General features: G+C 48.5%; 1 protein-coding gene across 1 annotated transcript in view; it reads left to right on the top strand.

The window, feature by feature from the left end:
* MUC5AC (mucin 5AC, oligomeric mucus/gel-forming) overlaps positions 1-19881 on the top strand; it is a 58958-nt gene that overhangs the window by 16029 nt on the left and 23048 nt on the right. The window contains exons 18-36 of the mRNA XM_076343511.1: positions 559-814; positions 1424-1473; positions 2086-2186; positions 2315-2466; positions 3003-3141; positions 3241-3354; positions 3686-3865; positions 4371-4610; positions 5183-5339; positions 5939-6067; positions 6409-6550; positions 7815-7858; positions 7958-8158; positions 9442-10874; positions 11679-12191; positions 13818-13865; positions 14481-14771; positions 16593-16640; positions 17259-17549. Of these exons, the coding sequence (XP_076199626.1) occupies positions 559-814; positions 1424-1473; positions 2086-2186; positions 2315-2466; positions 3003-3141; positions 3241-3354; positions 3686-3865; positions 4371-4610; positions 5183-5339; positions 5939-6067; positions 6409-6550; positions 7815-7858; positions 7958-8158; positions 9442-10874; positions 11679-12191; positions 13818-13865; positions 14481-14771; positions 16593-16640; positions 17259-17549 (4529 nt within the window). The remainder of the gene's footprint in view (positions 1-558; positions 815-1423; positions 1474-2085; positions 2187-2314; positions 2467-3002; positions 3142-3240; positions 3355-3685; positions 3866-4370; positions 4611-5182; positions 5340-5938; positions 6068-6408; positions 6551-7814; positions 7859-7957; positions 8159-9441; positions 10875-11678; positions 12192-13817; positions 13866-14480; positions 14772-16592; positions 16641-17258; positions 17550-19881) is intronic.

The following is a 19881-nucleotide window of genomic DNA, read 5'->3' as shown; positions in this document are numbered from 1 at the left end:
AGTTCTACATCCCTTTGCCTCTTGAAAAAGATCATCCAGAAGGCCCCACACAGCAGCTCTCAGGGATTGCCACAGTAAATTGTGTTGTGTTTTAAGTATAGCATTGACTTTCAAGAATTTGAGGAGGAAGGGAATACCATAAAAGACAAGCAGTAAGCAGGGAGAAATATAGAAGAAAGACTTTGTTAAATTACTTGCTCAGAACCAGCAGAAGCAACATGGACCTCAGTACCCTTGCAATAGGAATAAAATAAGTAGGGTGTTTCTCAATTTATTTTGACAAAAAATATAAAAATAGCAATGAAGAAAAAACACACTGTGAATTAATATAATTGAATTTATTTCTTTTTTTAACCTGGACAAAACATTTGTGTTCGTGACACATTTATAAGGGAGAATTCTGCTCTAGCAGTACAAAAAAAAAATTACACTGAAGATATTAGTAGAGCACACGTACATACATTGCCATGTTTTTCATATATACTTTACCTCAAATACTGCATTTATACCTACATTGATTCTTGAACTACAAACGTAACTCACCTTTTTACTCTCAAGCAAAGTACACCACCTTGTGTCCGAAATCCTTGAAGTACACTTACAATGTCGATTCCTGTCAACCCACCTGCCGGTCTCTGAGTGAGCCTGATGTCACATGCAGCATCAAGTTTGTCCCAGTTGATGGCTGCACCTGCATAAATGGAACCTACATGGATGAAAGTGGCAAATGTGTGCCTGCTTCTAGCTGTCCTTGTTACTACAAAGGAATGCCTCTGTCTTCTGGAGAAGTTATTCATGATAATGGTGTTGTCTGGTAAGAGATTTGTAAACAAAAGAATGAGATTGGATATAGGCAATCATGAAACCATACATACATTATGCAATCTATTCAAATCAAATGCATTTGTCTCCCTAATAATTTCAATACAAAAAATCACAGAACCTTAAAAATTGTTAGGGTTATTCATGTTTGAAGATTGTACTTAGACCACTACAGGAATTCAACAAACCATACTGTGGTGGGTTAGCCTTGGCTAACAGCCAAACTCCCACCCAGTCACTCACTCACTCCCCACCACACATACTTTTCCTATCCATGACTGTAGAAGATTTGTTCCATGGTGAAAGATGCTTGCTAATCCCATTACAGATTATTCGCATTATGAATGGAATCTGAACTATTCTGAAGGACAGTTTTTAACCAGGCAAATGGACAGAGCAAACCTGTCTTTATACAGAGTATACTTGTATTTTGGTCTGCTCTAATATAAAATATTTTTGAATAGTACAAACTATTCTGATAAAGGACACATTTTCTCTGTTTTATCACACAGAAATTTTTCATTATTTCAAATTCATTAGGAAACAAGCTGAAACTTAACAAGGAAAAGCAAAAACATATCCATTCTCTTTTTTTTTATAGCACTTGCACCTATGGAAAGCTAAGCTGCATTGGAGAGAAACCTGAACCAGGTAACATATCACTTAAGATTTCCTTTAATTCTCCCTTTCCATCTTCACCCTTTTCAGTTCTCTCTCTTTTTATCATAATGACGCAAATTGTACAAGTCCGAAATCAAACAAGGAAATGAACTGATGACTTCTGTAATGTAGAAGATATTCCCAAAATATAAAGAAACACTGTCTTACTTTTCAGATGGCTGAAATAAGTTATACCCCCCGGGGTTACTCAGGGGAAAAGAATACTGGGTCACCTCACTGAACGTGAGGAGAAAACAGTCCACATTTTAAATACAATAGAAGTGCTAAAAGCCTAAAAATATACAAAGTAAACCAGGATCTTTGTTTTCTTGGGTTTGGTTTTTTTTTTCTGAAAGGAAGTGTTTCACAAAGCTAACTAAACATTAATTTCTATGAGTAGTCCAAGCATAAGCACAAAAAACAGATTAGCATGACTTCAAAACAACATTCAGTTTATCTTTCTGGTCAAATGCATTATGTTAAGGTACACGTATCTCACAAGAGTCTTTTTTTTTTTTTTCCCCCTTCACTCTGCATTAAGAAAACACAAAGATATAAATACATGGTTGATCTCACATTTCTCATGGCTTTTCTTTTTTTCAGTCTGTGTACCTCCCATGATCTATATTGACTGTGGCAATGCCACTGCAGATGTGGTAGGAGCGGGGTGCCAGAAGAGCTGTCAGACTCTAGATATGGAATGCGTAAGTATAGACTCTTTATACCTAGCTGAAAGCATATTAAACTAGATCTCTTCTACAGTTACCAGCTGCAGCTGGACTCTCCCATCACGCAAATGTTTCAAGTCATGTTTTCTATATGGTCCTTACAGTACAGAACCCAATGTGTCTCTGGCTGTGTATGTCCTCATAACCAAGTGTTAGATGGCAAAGGTGGCTGTATTGCTCCAGAATACTGTCCATGTGTTCACAATGGGAATTCCTACAGTCCAGGAGAATCAATCAGAGTTGGCTGTAACAACTGGTAAGAGCATATTGAAAAAAAGTTATTTTCAAGCATCTGAAAGTGAATAGTTTAAGCTCTAGGTGAATTACTCTAGCAGTATCAAGATTTATAGGAAGGAATCCTACATAAGATGATCCACTTAGCACCTAAAAAGCAAGCTCTGTCTATTTTTTACAATGGCACACAGCACAGAAATTGCAAGTGGTAGAACAACAATATGGTCTGGATGTTGTCATATTCATTTGAGTCAAGAAAGCTTTTTTCCTTGCAGGCAATCCCTACATTTTAATACATCCATCAAGATTTGGAAATGTGAAAGATTTAAAGTATTTTCCAACCCAAATTATTCATGACATCATGAAGTAACACAGTCTTTGGGTAAATCCCAAAGGTTCTTGAGCTATGCTGCATTTCTGAGAATAAGCAAACCTTATTTTTTCATTATAGGCTTAACACATTTTGATATCTGATTGATGTACATGCAGGAATGTACATATAGCTATATCATGTGTATGTCTGGTTTTTACATTTGGAGTGCTTTTCGTCTTATGTAGCACATGTAGAAACAGAAAATGGCACTGCTCTGAGGAACCTTGCCTGGAAACCTGTTCTGTTTATGGAGATGGGCATTACACTACCTTTGATGGCAAACGCTTTGATTTTGAAGGAGACTGTGAATATGTTCTGGTCCAGGTAACAGAGTCCTTCCCAGATTTTTGCACTATCGAAGTACCTTGCATTTTACGTATGACCATGTAGCATAGTTAACACTGAATATCATTCCCGTTTCAGAACTACTGTGGTCAACAAGGTATGAATCAGGGAACCTTCAGAGTCATCACTGAGAACATTCCATGTGGTACTACAGGAACCACTTGCTCTAAGTCTATTAAAGTTTTCCTGGGGGTAAGTATTTTCTTAAATAAATTGTACCCCGGGCCTAATGTGCCAGAAGGACAGAACAAGCTGTCCCAGATAGACTGCATCATAGAAGTGTCCTCCAAGACAGTGAAAATGTTACTACACTTATTTGCTCACTGTCAACAAGTCTGTTCTCTGCTAGAGAAAACAAAGGAGGGATTTCTAAAGAGAAATTGCTTAACATGAGGTTGTTGAATAGAATCATTTTGATGATAATAGAGTTATTATTTCAATAACAGTTACTGGCAATATATAAAACTGTACGCAATAGGTGACTTTTTTAATTGGCCTCTAACTTTTTCTTTTCCTGTCCTAGAACTATGAGCTGGTACTCAGTGATGGCCACTCTGATGTCATCCAGAGGACACCTGGAGGAAAAATGCCATTCCAAATCCGTTCCATGGGCATCTACCTGGTGGTTGATACTACTGTTGGCCTGATAATCATGTGGGACAAGAAAACCAGTATATTCATCAAACTTAGTCCCAGCTTTCAGGTACATTCTAAAATCCAAAACCTGGATAAAATGATTTCTGAAACATATTCATGTTACCTTTCAAAGAAAAAAATTGAAATTTAGGCTGTAACTGGAAGACTGAAAGAGCAGCGATTGCATATTATTATCCTTGTAGTGTTGACCTAGATTGTGTACTACACATTTTCCTTAAATTACGTTATTCAGCAATGGCATAACAGCAACCACATCAGTAGCTTTCTTCATGAAAAGCCCTCACTGAAGGGGTATGTTCAGGATTAGATAAAACTAATTACCTCAGTACTAAGAACAAAAACCATGAGTCTGCTCTGCTTCCTGTCCTTATCCTTCCTAACAACAAGTTAAAGACATCTCTTCATGAAAGGTATTTTATGACAATGTCCAAGACTGTTACAGAAGAGGCCCAGATAATCTTAAATAAGATTCATCCTGAGGTCTGTTACTCGCAGATACTGAGAAACTGTACCTTACTGATCTTTGTCATTTTGTGTTTGCACCCATACAGGGACATGTCTGTGGACTTTGTGGAAACTATGATGGCAATGGAAATAATGACTTCACTACTCGCAGTCAGTCTGTGGTAGGAAACGTGCTGGAGTTTGCCAATAGCTGGAAAGTATCTTCTAGTTGCCCAAATGCCAATCGTACCAAGGATCCATGCACTGCGAACCCATACAGGAAAGCCTGGGCACAGAAGCAATGCAGCATCATTACCAGTGAAGTGTTTATGAAGTGTCACTCCCAGGTATGACAAGAACTTCAGTCTTAAATTCTCTTGAGCCAGAGATTACATTAATTTTTATGTGGGATATACACTAAAATATACTTTGTCATGCTTGACAAAGTGAAGTCAGACCAAGTTCCAGGGAGACTGCATAGAAAGTATTTTCACTTTCATTTTCTCAGCTTGTGCCTTGAACTAGTACGCTAAAGAAATTGATAGTTTTTTTTTTATTGAAGGGACAAACACACATAAATCTCAGGATATGCTTATTTTCTAATGGCATAATTTTCTACTAATATAAATATCAACTACCTGATACATATGACTGTGTGCTAGCTTGTAGTAATGTAACAGTATTCTTTCTGCAAATCTCTTCAACATCAAATAGTTCTTTGCATTATGACTTACTCATAATAGCTTTATTCTACATTTTCCTCTTGATTTTTCAAAGTATTCTCATCGTTTCTTCCTTTCTTATCTTTCTCACACATACAGAATTGTCAGTTTCAGATATTTTATTCAGCTTTCTTAGGACAGTGAATGCCTTTTCAAAGAGGACAAGTGCATGAAAACTCAAATGTTTTCTCCAACAGGTTGAACCAAATGAATATTATCAAGCATGCGTGGATGATGCTTGTGCCTGCGACACTGGAGGAGACTGTGAATGTTTCTGTACAGCAGTAGCCGCCTATGCTCAAGCGTGCAATGAGCTGGACATCTGCATTTCATGGAGAACCCCATCCATTTGTCGTGAGTGTCACACTACTGCTTTTTGAAGAGGTCCAGAGGGAAAGAAAATAGAGAAGAAAAAAAGAAAAACACGTAGAACAAAGAAAGAAAGAAGGATAAAATTGTATTTGTAAGAGGCACTGCTGTATTCTAAAAACAACAAAAAAAAACCCACAAAGCAAGTTGGGTAAATCAATGGAAGACAATATATCTTCTTAAAATGAAACCATTGATAGTAACTTTACCAGTGGTGTCATTAGTGTCTGATTTACTTGTCAATCGTGATACACAACTAGTGTACTATAATACTATATTACACTCCCACGTGTCTACATCAGGTTCAATGTAAACAAATTAGTGCATACTACCTAAAATCAGTGACTCAATTAATTGATTTTTCATGCTTAATATGTAACTCTGTTCTATGCTTTATAACTTTATTGGTGTCAAAAGGTGGTAGAAGTTTGTTTAATACAATTGTATTAAATTAGAAATAAGACAATATACTGTTCACCACCTATGTGATTATGCTGATCATATGGGATTTTTACCCAGCAAAACTGAAAAAGTGTAGAGCAAAAAGATCAAAGGTCTTTTTCTGCCATTTCTCCTTCCTCTAGCTCTGTTCTGTGATTACTACAATCCACAAGGGGAATGTGAGTGGCACTACAAGCCATGTGGCGCCCCTTGTATGAAGACCTGCAATAATCCAAGTGGGAACTGCCTTCATGAGTTGAGAGGTTTGGAAGGTAAACATAATTAGGCATATCTCATTCTACTTATAAAAAGCTAAAATGCAAAATGATTAACAAAATTTATATTACTCAGCATATGATATGTTTATATTAGAAATTATAAGAGATTTTCTAATTAGTATCTTACTCCTGAATGGATCATGAACTTGTTTGGAGTGAAGATGAGGACGAAATGCTCCAAAGCTTAATGTGCAATCAAAGGAATAGCAGTAACAGAGTCTGAAATTCCACTTACCATATGGGATAATTTGGGGAAAGCAGATATAAGCAGAGTGTAAAGTTACTTCTACTTGTGAAAGGCCTAGTGTCAACTTAACTCTCATTTTTTATTGCAGGCTGCTATCCACACTGTCCAAAGAATAAGCCCTATTTTGATGAAGAGACCATGACTTGTGTTTCTAATTGTGGTTGTTATGAAAATGGAAAAAATTACAAACCAGGAATGCTGATGCCTTCAAAGCAGAATTGTCAATCATGGTAGGATTACTAAAGATTTTTGAACATTGAGTTTAAAGTTGTGGAACATAATTCATCATGCATTAAGCTATTTGTTTGCCAGCAGGAACTAGGCCAGTCATAGGCTGCTGAATAATGTCTAATTTTCTTCTGTTCCCAGGAACTTAAATGATGACATGGTGAAACATTTTACCATAGAGAGATTAATTTACTACTTATTCTGCATTCTTATTAAAGTACTTTTAAATTATTATTATTATCATTATTAAATTAAGTAAAACCAAATTAAAATAATAATAGTTACGGCAATATTCTGAGAAGTTTTATTGATATCCCTAAAATCATTATGTGACATTATTTAGAAGTTAGTAGGCAACCAATCTTCATTGTTTTGAGCTTGTTTCTGTTATTGCACTGGTACTTGTATATTTGCAACAGTCAGCAAGTATACCTACACATTCTGTCAGAATTGATGACATATTGGGACAAGTGCTGCTAAGCCTTCTATCAAATAGCATAAAGTTAGCAGAACCAGTTGTGAAGCAGTTAGCAGCTGTCCTAAGATACCTTTAAAGTAGCTACACTTTAATACTGTAAGCAGTGCAGCCATAATGGCAGAGCTTAGCATGAAGCCCATCTGAGCTAACCCAACTTTCATGGCATGTTTTGCAGTTCATAGACAGATTTGCCTGCATTGTCTATGTCATTAACAGCACTAATCCTAGCCTGTTAAATACATATCTATATTTACTTAAGTTTATTCAGTGTACAGATGCCCTTAGTCACTGTAAATAAATATATCAAGATTCAGTTCTTAACAGATAATAGATAAATTCCCTTTAAAAACAGAATGCATTCTTGCATGGAATTCTGATGGAAATTCTCTGTGTAGACAACCTCAACATCCATGATACAGTGATCCTTTCTCAAATGATACATTTACTGCACTTACCCTTCCAAAAAATAAGTGTAGCTATGAGGGAGATAAGAACATTTCAAATCACCCCTCCCCACATATTTGCCCAGCCTTCAAAAGCATAGATAAGGATACTGCATGTTCAGTATGCTGGCATAGAAGAGTTGCCTTTCTTGCCAGAAAACTGAGTGATCCTACCTAACCTGAATTTGTACAGCAGAACTGAATATCTAACTCAGAGAAGATAGGGTCTTTCTACATTTAAACACACAATGAATAGCAAAGGATTGATAGGAAAAATTGAAACAATAAAAAGATGTCATGAACCAATATATTCACATTCATCATCTCCTTTTTCCTCTTTTCCAGTGAATGCACAAATCATGGAAAAAAATGCAAATATGATGAATATGGTATGTTGACATAGTCGTTTTTATCTGAATAGGATGCATTTGAGGTACTCTGCTCTGTGTTTCAGATACCAAGGAATAACACTCTCTTTTGATTTACAGAATGTGTCTGCATTTATGAGGGACAGAAATACAACTATAAAGATGTGATATACAATACTACAGATGGCACAGGATGGTGTTTTGTTGCAACCTGTGGTCCCAATGGAACGCTTCATAGGGTTGGCTATATATGTCCAGCCTCAACATCACCCACAACAGTGTCTCACTTCAGCACTACGCCACCTGCCACTACTTCCACAGGTACATCCTTTATAGCCCATAAGAGCATATTCTGTTCATTAGTGAGTAAAATATAGCTACAAAACCATGCCCACACTCACAACATAAATGAACTAATACAACCTCAAAATAAATGACAGTAAGTCTCATTTGTTATTAGCATTTGGTTTCAGTCAGTATTTGATAACCAAACTAATACAAGGAAATAAACATAGAAAATAAAACCACTTCTGAAACACCAAAATGGAAACCACTGCACACTGGTTTGATACTATTATTTTGCTTATCATCATAGTGAATGATAAAGAAACAGTATCAGATTTATCATCTGTAATTGTAACTATTTCTATACCTGGAATAATCTTTACTGAATGAATAATTCATTATTTTTCCTATTAAATTACAGAATGATTACTTTCTGTAAAATTCCTGGTAGGGTTCATGGTATTTATAATTACAGTACTAAGTGGATTGCTCAGATATTGGCATTGAGATACTGCAATTTTCATTTCTAGAATTCCTGGTCAGCATTCTTCAGGTTGGTAATCTCTAACTACTATAGGCACATGTTGTTTAATGAAATAAGTATTCAGTATAAAATTTAGAAGTTTTGAAATCACAGAACGCATAAGCATTGCTGGAATTCATTAGCTATTTTCCAGCCATTTCACAATGAGAATTCACCTGCAAAAGCTTATGGACTGCTCTCCAACCAATAAATTATTTCTTAAGACCAGAGTAACGTACCAAGTGTAGGGGTGCTAATAATGCTGCATTAGACATTTTTTACTTCAAATGGAGGAGCAAAGACAATGCAGCATATTACATGAGGAGTCAACTCATTTGGAAGAAAAAAGTACCTGTGAATCTTGATGCATAGACTAAATGTTATTCTTTCAACTGGATTTGAATCCAGGCTTTGACATTCCAGAAAGACTAATAAATATTGAAGCAAGATACAAACCAAGCAATTACACTGAATCGAATGCAAAAAAAAGTGAGGGGTTTTTCCCCTCAATGTGTATAAATTATGCCCAAGACTTATTTCAGCACTTTCTAAAAGATAATTGGCATTCTCTCAGGAAGTGACAGTTGCAAGCACATCTGTACACTAAAATGGTGGGTGATGGATTTTATGTTCTACTTCATATTAAATTATAAGTACACTAAACTGATACACTACAGGCTCAGAATTCAAGCAAATGACCTTAGGAAAATTTTCAGCCCATTTAATATAATGAAAATGAGAATATCTACAGGAAATCATTCTAAATTTCATGGCCTCTTCTTTTTATCTTTCACAGTGTCACCAACTACGTCAGTATGTGTTCATGAAGTCTGTGAGTGGTCAGAATGGTATGATGGGAGTCTGCAAACTCCTGGCTATGATGGTGGGGATTTTGAAACATTTGGTGATTTGAGAGCTAAAGGTTATGAAGTCTGTAAAGCTCCACGGGCTGTTCAATGCAGAGCAGAGAAATTCCCTAATATACCACTGAAAGACCTCAACCAAAAAGTAGAATGCAGTACAACAGCTGGGCTTATATGTTACAACAAAGATCAGATTTCAACAATGTGCAACAATTATGAAATCAGAATCTTATGCTGTGTTTTTGTACCATGCTCTTACACAACACATTTCAGCACATCAACACCGATAACAACTGCAGCTAAGAGCATAGAAACATCAAGTTCAACTGAAGAAACTACATCATTTTCAACCACTACATCACCAATTACTACAACTTCTGAAAGTACAACATTCACACATTCAACTATTAAAGAAACAACCACAAGCACAACTGAAATGACAAAACCTGTCACCACTTTCCCTTCAACAACTCCTCTTTGCATTAAAGAAGACTGTTACTGGTCAAGGTGGTATGATGTCAGTTATCCAGGGTCTGGATACGATGATGGAGATTTTGACACAATTCAGAACATCAAAAAGGAGGGATACGAAGTCTGTAATAATAGAAAGGCTGTTGAATGCAGAGCAGTAAGGTTCCCTGATACACCATATCCCCTCCTGGAGCAAAATATAATATGTAACACAGAAGAAGGGTTGATATGCTTCAATAAAGACCAACTACCACCCATCTGCTACAACTATGAATTAAGATTTAAATGCTGTACAAATATAACAGTACCGTGCCACCCAGCTACAGAGCCCCATACAACTACAAGCCAATTCTTTTCAACATCTCTAAGTAAATCATCCACAGAAATATCAACAACGCCATATGTACAAACGAAACATCAGACAACTAGAATATCAACGGCTCCACCAGAAACAAAACCTATTCATAGCAAAACAACACCACAACTAACAACACATATCAAAAATGAAACAAAGACAACAGCCTCGAGCACCATCACGCCGACCACTATCATATACTACCCGACCATGACCTCCGCCGCCACCACCACGTCCACTACCACCTGTGAACCCGAAGTGTGCTCCTGGAGCGAATGGTTCGACGTCGACTTCCCCTCCTCGGGGCCCAGCCAGGGAGACTTCGAAACCTACCAGCACATCCGGGCCGCCGGGAGGGAAGTCTGTCAGCAGCCAAAGGAAATCGACTGCCGGGCGGAGGACTACCCCGAGGTTTCCATCCAATACGTCGGACAGGTCGTGCAGTGCGACGTCCACTTTGGACTGGTGTGCAAGAACGAAGACCAGACTGGCAAATTGAAGATGTGCCTCAACTACAAGATCCGCGTCCTCTGCTGCAGCCCTAACGACAAGTGCCCAATCCGCACCACCCCGCCCACCACCAGCCCCACCACCGTCACCACCCGCAGATCAACCACCACCGCCCCAACCTCCACCACGGTCACGACCTCCACCTCCACGTCCTACTCCTCCACCACGCCGCCCACCTCCTCAGAAACCACACTGCAAACCTCCACCAGCACCGCCAGCCCCACGCCAACACCTACCACGTACCCCCACACCGGGACCTCCACCACCACCACCACCACCACCACCACGTCCACTACCACCTGTGAACCCGAAGTGTGCTCCTGGAGCGAATGGTTCGACGTCGACTTCCCCTCCTCGGGGCCCAGCCAGGGAGACTTCGAAACCTACCAGCACATCCGGGCCGCCGGGAGGGAAGTCTGTCAACAGCCAAAGGAAATCGACTGCCGGGCGGAGGACTACCCCGAGGTTTCCATCCAATACGTCGGACAGGTCGTGCAGTGCGACGTCCACTTTGGACTGGTGTGCAAGAACGAAGACCAGACTGGCAAATTGAAGATGTGCCTCAACTACAAGATCCGCGTCCTCTGCTGCAGCCCTAACGACAAGTGCCCAATCCGCACCACCCCGCCCACCACCAGCCCCACCACCGTCACCACCCGCAGATCAACCACCACCGCCCCAACCTCCACCACGGTCACGACCTCCACCTCCACGTCCTACTCCTCCACCACGCCGCCCACCTCCTCAGAAACCACACTGCAAACCTCCACCAGCACCGCCAGCCCCACGCCAACACCTACCACGTACCCCCACACCGGGACCTCCACCACCACCACCACCACGTCCACTACCACCTGTGAACCCGAAGTGTGCTCCTGGAGCGAATGGTTCGACGTCGACTTCCCCTCCTCGGGGCCCAGCCAGGGAGACTTCGAAACCTACCAGCACATCCGGGCCGCCGGGAGGGAAGTCTGTCAACAGCCAAAGGAAATCGACTGCCGGGCGGAGGACTACCCCGAGGTTTCCATCCAATACGTCGGACAGGTCGTGCAGTGCGACGTCCACTTTGGACTGGTGTGCAAGAACGAAGACCAGACTGGCAAATTGAAGATGTGCCTCAACTACAAGATCCGCGTCCTCTGCTGCAGCCCTAACGACAAGTGCCCAATCCGCACCACCCCGCCCACCACCAGCCCCACCACCATCACCACCCGCAGATCAACCACCACCGCCCCAACCTCCACCACGGTCACGACCTCCACCTCCACGTCCTACTCCTCCACCACGCCGCCCACCTCCTCAGAAACCACACTGCAAACCTCCACCAGCACCGCCAGCCCCACGCCAACACCTACCACGTACCCCCACACCGGGACCTCCACCACCACCACCACCACGTCCACTACCACCTGTGAACCCGAAGTGTGCTCCTGGAGCGAATGGTTCGACGTCGACTTCCCCTCCTCGGGGCCCAGCCAGGGAGACTTCGAAACCTACCAGCACATCCGGGCCGCCGGGAGGGAAGTCTGTCAACAGCCAAAGGAAATCGACTGCCGGGCGGAGGACTACCCCGAGGTTTCCATCCAATACGTCGGACAGGTCGTGCAGTGCGACGTCCACTTTGGACTGGTGTGCAAGAACGAAGACCAGACTGGCAAATTGAAGATGTGCCTCAACTACAAGATCCGCGTCCTCTGCTGCAGCCCTAACGACAAGTGCCCAATCCGCACCACCCCGCCCACCACCAGCCCCACCACCGTCACCACCCGCAGATCAACCACTACCGCCCCAACCTCCACCACGGTCACGACCTCCACCTCCACGTCCTACTCCTCCACCACGCCGCCCACCTCCTCAGAAACCACACTGCAAACCTCCACCAGCACCGCCAGCCCCACGCCAACACCTACCACGTACCCCCACACCGGGACCTCCACCACCACCACCACCACGTCCACTACCACCTGTGAACCCGAAGTGTGCTCCTGGAGCGAATGGTTCGACGTCGACTTCCCCTCCTCGGGGCCCAGCCAGGGAGACTTCGAAACCTACCAGCACATCCGGGCCGCCGGGAGGGAAGTCTGTCAGCAGCCAAAGGAAATCGACTGCCGGGCGGAGGACTACCCCGAGGTTTCCATCCAATACGTCGGACAGGTCGTGCAGTGCGACGTCCACTTTGGACTGGTGTGCAAGAACGAAGACCAGACTGGCAAATTGAAGATGTGCCTCAACTACAAGATCCGCGTCCTCTGCTGCAGCCCTAACGACAAGTGCCCAATCCGCACCACCCCGCCCACCACCAGCCCCACCACCGTCACCACCCGCAGATCAACCACCACCGCCCCAACCTCCACCACGGTCACGACCTCCACCTCCACGTCCTACTCCTCCACCACGCCGCCCACCTCCTCAGAAACCACACTGCAAACCTCCACCAGCACCGCCAGCCCCACGCCAACACCTACCACGTACCCCCACACCGGGACCTCCACCACCACCACCACCACCACCACCACGTCCACTACCACCTGTGAACCCGAAGTGTGCTCCTGGAGCGAATGGTTCGACGTCGACTTCCCCTCCTCGGGGCCCAGCCAGGGAGACTTCGAAACCTACCAGCACATCCGGGCCGCCGGGAGGGAAGTCTGTCAACAGCCAAAGGAAATCGACTGCCGGGCGGAGGACTACCCCGAGGTTTCCATCCAATACGTCGGACAGGTCGTGCAGTGCGACGTCCACTTTGGACTGGTGTGCAAGAACGAAGACCAGACTGGCAAATTGAAGATGTGCCTCAACTACAAGATCCGCGTCCTCTGCTGCAGCCCTAACGACAAGTGCCCAATCCGCACCACCCCGCCCACCACCAGCCCCACCACCGTCACCACCCGCAGATCAACCACCACCGCCCCAACCTCCACCACGGTCACGACCTCCACCTCCACGTCCTACTCCTCCACCACGCCGCCCACCTCCTCAGAAACCACACTGCAAACCTCCACCAGCACCGCCAGCCCCACGCCAACACCTACCACGTACCCCCACACCGGGACCTCCACCACCACCACCACCACGTCCACTACCACCTGTGAACCCGAAGTGTGCTCCTGGAGCGAATGGTTCGACGTCGACTTCCCCTCCTCGGGGCCCAGCCAGGGAGACTTCGAAACCTACCAGCACATCCGGGCCGCCGGGAGGGAAGTCTGTCAACAGCCAAAGGAAATCGACTGCCGGGCGGAGGACTACCCCGAGGTTTCCATCCAATACGTCGGACAGGTCGTGCAGTGCGACGTCCACTTTGGACTGGTGTGCAAGAACGAAGACCAGACTGGCAAATTGAAGATGTGCCTCAACTACAAGATCCGCGTCCTCTGCTGCAGCCCTAACGACAAGTGCCCAATCCGCACCACCCCGCCCACCACCAGCCCCACCACCGTCACCACCCGCAGATCAACCACCACCGCCCCAACCTCCACCACGGTCACGACCTCCACCTCCACGTCCTACTCCTCCACCACGCCGCCCACCTCCTCAGAAACCACACTGCAAACCTCCACCAGCACCGCCAGCCCCACGCCAACACCTACCACGTACCCCCACACCGGGACCTCCACCACCACCACCACCACGTCCACTACCACCTGTGAACCCGAAGTGTGCTCCTGGAGCGAATGGTTCGACGTCGACTTCCCCTCCTCGGGGCCCAGCCAGGGAGACTTCGAAACCTACCAGCACATCCGGGCCGCCGGGAGGGAAGTCTGTCAACAGCCAAAGGAAATCGACTGCCGGGCGGAGGACTACCCCGAGGTTTCCATCCAATACGTCGGACAGGTCGTGCAGTGCGACGTCCACTTTGGACTGGTGTGCAAGAACGAAGACCAGACTGGCAAATTGAAGATGTGCCTCAACTACAAGATCCGCGTCCTCTGCTGCAGCCCTAACGACAAGTGCCCAATCCGCACCACCCCGCCCACCACCAGCCCCACCACCGTCACCACCCGCAGATCAACCACCACCGCCCCAACCTCCACCACGGTCACGACCTCCACCTCCACGTCCTACTCCTCCACCACGCCGCCCACCTCCTCAGAAACCACACTGCAAACCTCCACCAGCACCGCCAGCCCCACGCCAACACCTACCACGTACCCCCACACCGGGACCTCCACCACCACCACCACCACGTCCACTACCACCTGTGAACCCGAAGTGTGCTCCTGGAGCGAATGGTTCGACGTCGACTTCCCCTCCTCGGGGCCCAGCCAGGGAGACTTCGAAACCTACCAGCACATCCGGGCCGCCGGGAGGGAAGTCTGTCAACAGCCAAAGGAAATCGACTGCCGGGCGGAGGACTACCCCGAGGTTTCCATCCAATACGTCGGACAGGTCGTGCAGTGCGACGTCCACTTTGGACTGGTGTGCAAGAACGAAGACCAGACTGGCAAATTGAAGATGTGCCTCAACTACAAGATCCGCGTCCTCTGCTGCAGCCCTAACGACAAGTGCCCAATCCGCACCACCCCGCCCACCACCAGCCCCACCACCGTCACCACCCGCAGATCAACCACCACCGCCCCAACCTCCACCACGGTCACGACCTCCACCTCCACGTCCTACTCCTCCACCACGCCGCCCACCTCCTCAGAAACCACACTGCAAACCTCCACCAGCACCGCCAGCCCCACGCCAACACCTACCACGTACCCCCACACCGGGACCTCCACCACCACCACCACCACGTCCACTACCACCTGTGAACCCGAAGTGTGCTCCTGGAGCGAATGGTTCGACGTCGACTTCCCCTCCTCGGGGCCCAGCCAGGGAGACTTCGAAACCTACCAGCACATCCAGGCCGCCGGGAGGGAAGTCTGTCAACAGCCAAAGGAAATCGACTGCCGGGCGGAGGACTACCCCGAGGTTTCCATCCAATACGTCGGACAGGTCGTGCAGTGCGACGTCCACTTTGGACTGGTGTGCAAGAACGAAGACCAGACTGGCAAATTGAAGATGTGCCTCAACTACAAGATCCGCGTCCTCTGCTGCAGCCCTAACGACAAGTGCCCAATCCGCACCACCCCGCCCACCACCAGCCCCACCACCGTCACCACCCGCAGATCAACCACCACCGCCCCAACCTCCACCACGGTCACGACCTCCACCTCCACGTCCTACTCCTCCACCACGCCGCCCACCTCCTCAGAAACCACACTGCAAACCTCCACCAGCACCGCCAGCCCCACGCCAACACCTACCACGTACCCCCACACCGGGACCTCCACCACCACCACCACCACGTCCACTACCACCTGTGAACCCGAAGTGTGCTCCTGGAGCGAATGGTTCGACGTCGACTTCCCCTCCTCGGGGCCCAGCCAGGGAGACTTCGAAACCTACCAGCACATCCGGGCCGCCGGGAGGGAAGTCTGTCAACAGCCAAAGGAAATCGACTGCCGGGCGGAGGACTACCCCGAGGTTTCCATCCAATACGTCGGACAGGTCGTGCAGTGCGACGTCCACTTTGGACTGGTGTGCAAGAACGAAGACCAGACTGGCAAATTGAAGATGTGCCTCAACTACAAGATCCGCGTCCTCTGCTGCAGCCCTAACGACAAGTGCCCAATCCGCACCACCCCGCCCACCACCAGCCCCACCACCATCACCACCCGCAGATCAACCACCACCGCCCCAACCTCCACCACGGTCACGACCTCCACCTCCACGTCCTACTCCTCCACCACGCCGCCCACCTCCTCAGAAACCACACTGCAAACCTCCACCAGCACCGCCAGCCCCACGCCAACACCTACCACGTACCCCCACACCGGGACCTCCACCACCACCACCACCATGTCCACTACCACCTGTGAACCCGAAGTGTGCTCCTGGAGCGAATGGTTCGACGTCGACTTCCCCTCCTCGGGGCCCAGCCAGGGAGACTTCGAAACCTACCAGCACATCCGGGCCGCCGGGAGGGAAGTCTGTCAACAGCCAAAGGAAATCGACTGCCGGGCGGAGGACTACCCCGAGGTTTCCATCCAATACGTCGGACAGGTCGTGCAGTGCGACGTCCACTTTGGACTGGTGTGCAAGAACGAAGACCAGACTGGCAAATTGAAGATGTGCCTCAACTACAAGATCCGCGTCCTCTGCTGCAGCCCTAACGACAAGTGCCCAATCCGCACCACCCCGCCCACCACCAGCCCCACCACCGTCACCACCCGCAGATCAACCACCACCGCCCCAACCTCCACCACGGTCACGACCTCCACCTCCACGTCCTACTCCTCCACCACGCCGCCCACCTCCTCAGAAACCACACTGCAAACCTCCACCAGCACCGCCAGCCCCACGCCAACACCTACCACGTACCCCCACACCGGGACCTCCACCACCACCACCACCACCACGTCCACTACCACCTGTGAACCCGAAGTGTGCTCCTGGAGCGAATGGTTCGACGTCGACTTCCCCTCCTCGGGGCCCAGCCAGGGAGACTTCGAAACCTACCAGCACATCCGGGCCGCCGGGAGGGAAGTCTGTCAACAGCCAAAGGAAATCGACTGCCGGGCGGAGGACTACCCCGAGGTTTCCATCCAATACGTCGGACAGGTCGTGCAGTGCGACGTCCACTTTGGACTGGTGTGCAAGAACGAAGACCAGACTGGCAAATTGAAGATGTGCCTCAACTACAAGATCCGCGTCCTCTGCTGCAGCCCTAACGACAAGTGCCCAATCCGCACCACCCCGCCCACCACCAGCCCCACCACCGTCACCACCCGCAGATCAACCACCACCGCCCCAACCTCCACCACGGTCACGACCTCCACCTCCACGTCCTACTCCTCCACCACGCTGCCCACCTCCTCAGAAACCACACTGCAAACCTCCACCAGCACCGCCAGCCCCACGCCAACACCTACCACGTACCCCCACACCGGGACCTCCACCACCACCACCACCACGTCCACTACCACCTGTGAACCCGAAGTGTGCTCCTGGAGCGAATGGTTCGACGTCGACTTCCCCTCCTCGGGGCCCAGCCAGGGAGACTTCGAAACCTACCAGCACATCCGGGCCGCCGGGAGGGAAGTCTGTCAACAGCCAAAGGAAATCGACTGCCGGGCGGAGGACTACCCCGAGGTTTCCATCCAATACGTCGGACAGGTCGTGCAGTGCGACGTCCACTTTGGACTGGTGTGCAAGAACGAAGACCAGACTGGCAAATTGAAGATGTGCCTCAACTACAAGATCCGCGTCCTCTGCTGCAGCCCTAACGACAAGTGCCCAATCCGCACCACCCCGCCCACCACCAGCCCCACCACCGTCACCACCCGCAGATCAACCACCACCGCCCCAACCTCCACCACGGTCACGACCTCCACCTCCACGTCCTACTCCTCCACCACGCCGCCCACCTCCTCAGAAACCACACTGCAAACCTCCACCAGCACCGCCAGCCCCACGCCAACACCTACCACGTACCCCCACACCGGGACCTCCACCACCACCACCACCACGTCCACTACCACCTGTGAACCCGAAGTGTGCTCCTGGAGCGAATGGTTCGACGTCGACTTCCCCTCCTCGGGGCCCAGCCAGGGAGACTTCGAAACCTACCAGCACATCCGGGCCGCCGGGAGGGAAGTCTGTCAACAGCCAAAGGAAATCGACTGCCGGGCGGAGGACTACCCCGAGGTTTCCATCCAATACGTCGGACAGGTCGTGCAGTGCGACGTCCACTTTGGACTGGTGTGCAAGAACGAAGACCAGACTGGCAAATTGAAGATGTGCCTCAACTACAAGATCCGCGTCCTCTGCTGCAGCCCTAACGACAAGTGCCCAATCCGCACCACCCCGCCCACCACCAGCCCCACCACCGTCACCACCCGCAGATCAACCACCACCGCCCCAACCTCCACCACGGTCACGACCTCCACCTCCACGTCCTACTCCTCCACCACGCCGCCCACCTCCTCAGAAACCACACTGCAAACCTCCACCAGCACCGCCAGCCCCACGCCAACACCTACCACGTACCCCCACACCGGGACCTCCACCACCACCACCACCACGTCCACTACCACCTGTGAACCCGAAGTGTGCTCCTGGAGCGAATGGTTCGACGTCGACTTCCCCTCCTCGGGGCCCAGCCAGGGAGACTTCGAAACCTACCAGCACATCCGGGCCGCCGGGAGGGAAGTCTGTCAACAGCCAAAGGAAATCGACTGCCGGGCGGAGGACTACCCCGAGGTTTCCATCCAATACGTCGGACAGGTCGTGCAGTGCGACGTCCACTTTGGACTGGTGTGCAAGAACGAAGACCAGACTGGCAAATTGAAGATGTGCCTCAACTACAAGATCCGCGTCCTCTGCTGCAGCCCTAACGACAAGTGCCCAATCCGCACCACCCCGCCCACCACCAGCCCCACCACCATCACCACCCGCAGATCAACCACCACCGCCCCAACCTCCACCACGGTCACGACCTCCACCTCCACGTCCTACTCCTCCACCACGCCGCCCACCTCCTCAGAAACCACACTGCAAACCTCCACCAGCACCGCCAGCCCCACGCCAACACCTACCACGTACCCCCACACCGGGACCTCCACCACCACCACCACCACGTCCACTACCACCTGTGAACCCGAAGTGTGCTCCTGGAGCGAATGGTTCGACGTCGACTTCCCCTCCTCAGGGCCCAGCCAGGGAGACTTCGAAACCTACCAGCACATCCGGGCCGCCGGGAGGGAAGTCTGTCAGCAGCCAAAGGAAATCGACTGCCGGGCGGAGGACTACCCCGAGGTTTCCATCCAATACGTCGGACAGGTCGTGCAGTGCGACGTCCACTTTGGACTGGTGTGCAAGAACGAAGACCAGACTGGCAAATTGAAGATGTGCCTCAACTACAAGATCCGCGTCCTCTGCTGCAGCCCTAACGACAAGTGCCCAATCCGCACCACCCCGCCCACCACCAGCCCCACCACCATCACCACCCGCAGATCAACCACCACCGCCCCAACCTCCACCACGGTCACGA

Source organism: Aptenodytes patagonicus, chromosome 7, assembly GCF_965638725.1.
Source record: "Aptenodytes patagonicus chromosome 7, bAptPat1.pri.cur, whole genome shotgun sequence".
Taxonomy (NCBI): Eukaryota; Metazoa; Chordata; class Aves; order Sphenisciformes; family Spheniscidae; genus Aptenodytes; species Aptenodytes patagonicus.
This window is presented reverse-complemented; position numbering and strand designations above follow the sequence as displayed.